General features: G+C 50.0%; 1 protein-coding gene across 1 annotated transcript in view; it reads right to left on the minus strand.

Moving 5' to 3' along the window:
• LOC139239018 (protein jagged-1-like) overlaps window positions 1-3127 on the minus strand; it is a 75199-nt gene extending 72072 nt beyond the window's left edge. The window contains exon 1 of the mRNA XM_070867519.1: window positions 3063-3127. Coding sequence (XP_070723620.1) covers window positions 3063-3098 — 36 coding nt within the window. The 5' untranslated portion in view covers window positions 3099-3127. The remainder of the gene's footprint in view (window positions 1-3062) is intronic.
• Between the last annotated feature and the right edge of the window lie 2873 nt (window positions 3128-6000).

Raw genomic sequence — 6000 nt, forward strand, 5'->3', positions numbered from 1 at the left:
CCCATCAAACACTCCCAGGGCAGGTACAGCACGGGTTAGATTCAGAGTAAAGCTCCCTCTACACTGTCCAATCAAACACTCCCAGGGCAGGTACAGCACGGGTTAGATACAGAGTAAAGCTCCCTCTACACTGTCCCATCAAACACTCCCAGGGCAGGTACAGCACGGGTTAGATTCAGAGTAAAGCTCCCTCTACACTGTCCCATCAAACACTCTCAGGGCAGGTACAGCACGGGTTAGATTCAGAGTAAAGCTCCCTCTACACTGTCCTATCAAACACTCCCAGGACAGGTACAGCACGGGTTAGATTCAGAGTAAAGCTCCCTCTACACTGTCCCATCAAACACTCCCAGGGCAGGTACAGGGGGTTAGATACAGAGTAAAGCTCCCTCTACACTGTCCCATCAAACACTTCCAGGGCAGGTACAGGGAGTTAGATACAGAGTGAAGCTCCCCTTACACTGTCCCATCAAACACTCCCTGGGCACGTACAGCACGGGTTAGATACAGAGTAAATCTCCCTCTACACTGTCCCATCAAACACTCCCAGGGCAGGTACAGCATGGGGTTAGATACAGAGTTAATCTCCCTCTACACTGTCCCATCAAACACTTGCAGGGCAGGTACAGGGGGTTAGATGCAGAGTAAAGCTCCCTCTACACTGTCCCATCAAACACTCCCAGGGCAGGTACAGGGGGTTAGATACAGAGTAAAGCTCCCTCTACACTGTCCCATCAAACACTTCCAGGGCAGGTACAGGGAGTTAGATACAGAGTAAAGCTCCCCTTACACTGTCCCATCAAACACTCCCTGGGCACGTACAGCACGGGTTAGATACAGAGTAAATCTCCCTCTACACTGTCCCATCAAACACTCCCAGGGCAGGTACAGCATGGGGTTAGATACAGAGTTAATCTCCCTCTACACTGTCCCATCAAACACTCGCAGGGCAGGTATAGGGGGTTAGATGCAGAGTAAAGCTCCCTCTACACTGTCCCATCAAACACTCCCAGGGCAGGTACAGCACGGGTTAGATACAGAGTAAAGCTCTCTCTACACTGTCCCATCAAACACTCCCAGGGCATGTACAGCACGGGTTAGATACAGAGTGACCATTAGCCTTTTTATTGCTCTGTTATCCCTGACCGAGTGTTGCCAATTCCTGTCGGTCATATTTCTGGAGGTTTCATCACATGACCTGCTGCCTCCAAATGCTCCACAAACAGCCTTCATTCCATTATCAGTATTTTTAAAACTAACAAATGAAAGTGCTCAAATCAAATGAAAAAAGACACAATTTGAACAGCCCGCTACTTGTGTGCAGGAGATCCATCTTCAATTCCTCGAGACTCCAGAACAACACAGGACCTGTCTACACACTCTGACTGATGTCTGTACTTGCATCCCTAAATCTCTCCTAACCTCACCATTTAGAAAATAATCTGAACTATCTCCCTTGGGTCCAAACTGGAGGACCTCACACTTCCCACATTGAATTCCAACTCCAGTTCACTCACTCACTGAATGTATTAATGACCTTGTGCTGTACCCACCCACCCACCATATCCCCAGCCCCACCAACCCACCATAACCCCTCACCCCACCATAACCCCCGCCCCACCATATCCCCAGCCCTATCCCCAGCCTCACCCACCATAACCCCAGCCTCACCCACCATACCCCATAGCCCCACCTCCCTCTCAACCACCCACATATCCCTCAATTTATGTTCCGAAAGTATATCTAATTGTCTCCTGATCCCATTGATACATTTAACTTCAGAAGTTGCGTCAGTCCATTGATTGATCACCGGTATCAGCCATAGTGCAACCCATCCCAGGGATCAGGTGTCTCCCCTCCTGATTGCATGGACCCTCACTGGGTGCACTTTCCACTGATGCCAGCAACCCTGCAGCACTTTAATTAAATGGTCACGATATTCAACCATGGAGTGATTCACTCCATATCCACACATGCATTGACCGACAGTCCCTGGGCAGTGGTCACTCCATATCCATACATGCATTGACCGACAGTCCCTGGGCAGTGGCCAGGAGTCTGTTGCCTCGGCCGTGATCATCCAATTCAGCCAAGCCCAGGGATGTTTCCTGGTCATTGCAGACACAGAAACTGCACTCAATGGACACACATGTGTACACATAGGAGGCAGACATTAGTATGTTATAAAAACATATCTAATAATGTGGCAGACATATATCCCAACCCAATAGGCACTGAAGCAGACCACACGGTGTGCTGCAGTCCCACACCCTGCACAATTGGCCTAGCGATCAGTTACACTGTCCACAGCAAGCTTTGGGTCCCTGGACCGTTAACAGATGGCAGGCAGGATAAGCAATAGCTTTACTGCCAAGGGTGGAGAATAGAGAGACACTCACGCACACAGAATGACAGGTCCTCTGGGGCAGGCTCTGGGATAACTCCCACAGGATAGTCTCCACCCAGCAATTATTTAATGACTCCAGGGCAGTGGTCCCCGGGGAAGCTTGTGAATTTTAATGTAGCTAAAGCAACACTGCTTACTTTCCAAGATGGCTGCACTTTGAGCAATGCCGCACTCCTACAGGTGGGAGCTAAATAAACTCCCTGGTATTGCGGGATACAACATTTCCTCCATTTCTGTACAGAGTCTCACCCTCCGGTCAATCGCCGATTCACCAATCGGAGGATACGGGTTCAACAGTGGAAAGTTTTCTGGGCACAGGATTGCACGGTTAGGACAGTCACTGTGTGCCAGTAACACCACTAGAGAATTCACACACACCCAAAACTATAAACATAACTGCAGTACTATAACTACAACAAAAAAAGACCCACAAAATCTCATTTTAGATTTTAAAGTACAATAATCAGCCTTTAGTCAAATATACACACACAATTACACACACACACAATTACACACAATTACAGACAATTACAGACACACACAATTACACACAATTACAGACATTTACAGACACACACAATTACAGACACACACCTGTCAATACACAATGTTTTGTAAATTTTCTGCCGCTAAGGATTGGGCAGTGACCACGTACCTGGGGCTGCAGGATTAATACTACAGTCAAGATCATTGTCAGTTGCTTCCATCCACTCAGACACATTTCTTTGCCTCTGTCTTGATGCGACCTCTCTCCTATTTGGAAGCTGTTTTCTGGCTCTTGCTCCCTCGCAGTCCTCCCTCTCCCAGCTCTGTCACTGTTTCAATCCCTTGCAGCTTTGGCCGGGAGGGGGAGGGGGGGCTGATTCCCAGCAAATCCCACCCCAGCTTTGATTCACTGGATTTCTGGCAAATTGGATTGTTGGATGGCAAGTCAGCGAGCCAATGGTAGAGCAGTCTGAGAATGTTCAGCAGCTACTTAGAATTACCATTGAATTTTGGTTGAAGGCAAATCTCACTTTGCCTCTGTTCCAGGAGATGGGCTTCACAGAGCAGAGAGAGAAAATATAGAGACAGCAATTGAGAACAAAACACAGCGACATAGAGATAGACACACACAATCAACGTTACAACACAATGAGTGAGAGAACCAGAGACACAGAGAGAGCAACACAAATTGAGAATAAGAGTGAGAAACAGTCAAAGACTGAGAGAGAAAACAAGAGAGAGGGAGAGAAGGAGAGAGGGACAGTGAGAGAAGGAGAGAGGGACAGGGAGAGAAGGAGCGAAGGACAGGGAGAGAGGGACAGGGAGAGAAGGAGCGAGGGACAGGGAGAGAGGGACAGGGAGAGAAGGAGCGAGGGACAGGGAGAGAGGGACAGGGAGAGAAGGAGTGAGGGAGAGAAGGAGCGAGGGACAGGGAGAGAAGGAGCGAGGGAGAGAAGGAGAGAGGGACAGGGAGAGAAGGAGAGAGGGACAGGGAGAGAAGGAGAGAGGAACAGGGAGAGGAGAGAGGGAGAGAAGGAAACAGGGAGAGAGGGAGAGAAGGATAGAGGGACAGGGAGAGGAGAGAGGGAGTGAAGGAGACAGGGAGAGAAGTAGACAGGGAGAGAGAGGGAGAGAAGGAGAGAGGCAGAGAAGGAGACAGGGAGAGGAACAGGACGGGAAAGGGACAGGGAGAGAGGGAGAGAAGGAGAGAGGGACAGGGAGAGAAGGAGAGAGGGAGTACGCTTGCTGCACCACAAGCCTCCAGTTGGGTTTGAAGAGGAGATGTGACAGGATGTGATTATTGCAGGTCCACAGCTCATGATTCAAGGAGTGGGTGTAACTGTTTTTAATTAATGTATATTTAAAATGGAACAGAATCAGGATTTTAAACAATTGAAGCGACTTGAAACCTGGTGTTCAGTTTGTAATATTCTGCCGGTGAACATGGGGTTAATGCAAAGCAAATTTCATCTCGATCTTTACATTAATTTCTTCTTTTCTGCCAGTTCCTCACTGCTCTGTCGATGCTGGGCTGTGATTCCATAGCTGCCTCCTTCCTCTGTAACTCATTCCTTTGGCCCATCACAATCGCATCGGTGCCCGATACCTGCTTCCTGCATTTCCCAGCCGCGATCTCTCGCCAACCCAACAGCAGCACAACAGGCAGCACACGGGCCTTCCAGCAATTCATGGCTCTGTTCCAGACAGAATTGGGTTAAAGAGACATACTCTCTTCTGAAATCAGTTTGCAGATTTTTGTCCTTTGCAAGACATTTAACCCGACCTTGCTCATCGGCCGTCACTGTTTCTCTCTCTTTTCAATGAACAAAATCTCTTTAAAATATGTTTTATACCGTTTACATCATATCTCTTACATAAATTCTGCAGAAGCCACTCACATACATTTAAGTTCTCTTCAAAACTTCTTATTCCTCACAAGCCTTGAATCCCCTGTCCTCCTCCCCTACCCACTCCCCTCCCTCCTCCCTCAATCTCACACTCCCCCCTCAATCTCCCACTCCCCAACTCCCCCCTCAATCTCCCACTCCCCCCTCAATCTCACACTCCCCCCTCAATCTCCCACTCTCCTGACTCCGCCCTCAATCTCACACTCCCCTGACTGCCCCCGACTCCCCCGACTCCCCCCTCAATCTCACACTCCCCCAACTCCCCCCCGACTCCCCCCTCAATCTCACACTCCCCCAACTCCCCCCCGACTCCCCCCTCAATCTCACACTCCCCACCCCCACCCCTTCTCACTCTCGACTTTCCCTACTCCACATGATCCCAATTTAACGGGTTCAGCTGGAGGTGAGGAACCTTGCTCATTGCTAGCTGCACCGGTGGGGGTAACACAGCAGGGCACTCTCCAAATTACCCCCACAACCTGCGGACTTTTAAAATGCAGACTTGACGTCACCTTAATCAATGATGCACTAAATGCACCTTAATGCCTGCACATTATCTTATGTTGGAATTATTTGTGCAATTTTCGCTCCTTGTCTCTTGCCGACTCTGAGTTTTGCTCGAGAGGATTGCTTGGGCCTCAGCCTGGCCTCTGTCACCTCCTGAGCTGAGACAGTCAGTTCATTAGTTCATTAGGGTTGCTGTTACAGGCTGAATCAGACTATTTGTAGCAACACCAACGCCTACTTCCATCTCCGTAACATCGCCTGCCTCGGCCCTGCCACAGCCCAGCTGCTGCTGAAACCCTCATCCACGACTTTGCTAATTCCAGACTCCACTATTTCAACACACTCCTGGCCAGCATCCCAACTTCCACCCTCCAGAAACTTCAGCTCATCTGAAACTCTGCTGCCCCGTGTCCTAACTCGCACCGAGTCCCGCTCACCCATCACCCCCTGTACTCACTGACCCATCACCCCCTGTGCTCGCTGACCCGTGTCCTAACTCGCACCGAGTCCCGCTCACCCATCACCCCCTGTGCTCGCTGACCCATCACCCCCTGTGCTCGCTGACCCGTGTCTTAACTCGCATCCAGTCCCGCTCACCCATCACCCCCTGTGCTCGCTGACCCGTGTCCTAACTCACACCGAGTCCCGCTCACCCATCACCCCCTGTGCTCGCTGACCCGTGTCCTAACTCAC

The sequence above is a fragment of the Pristiophorus japonicus genome, chromosome 26, assembly GCF_044704955.1.
Source record: "Pristiophorus japonicus isolate sPriJap1 chromosome 26, sPriJap1.hap1, whole genome shotgun sequence".
NCBI lineage: Eukaryota > Metazoa > Chordata > Chondrichthyes > Pristiophoridae > Pristiophorus > Pristiophorus japonicus.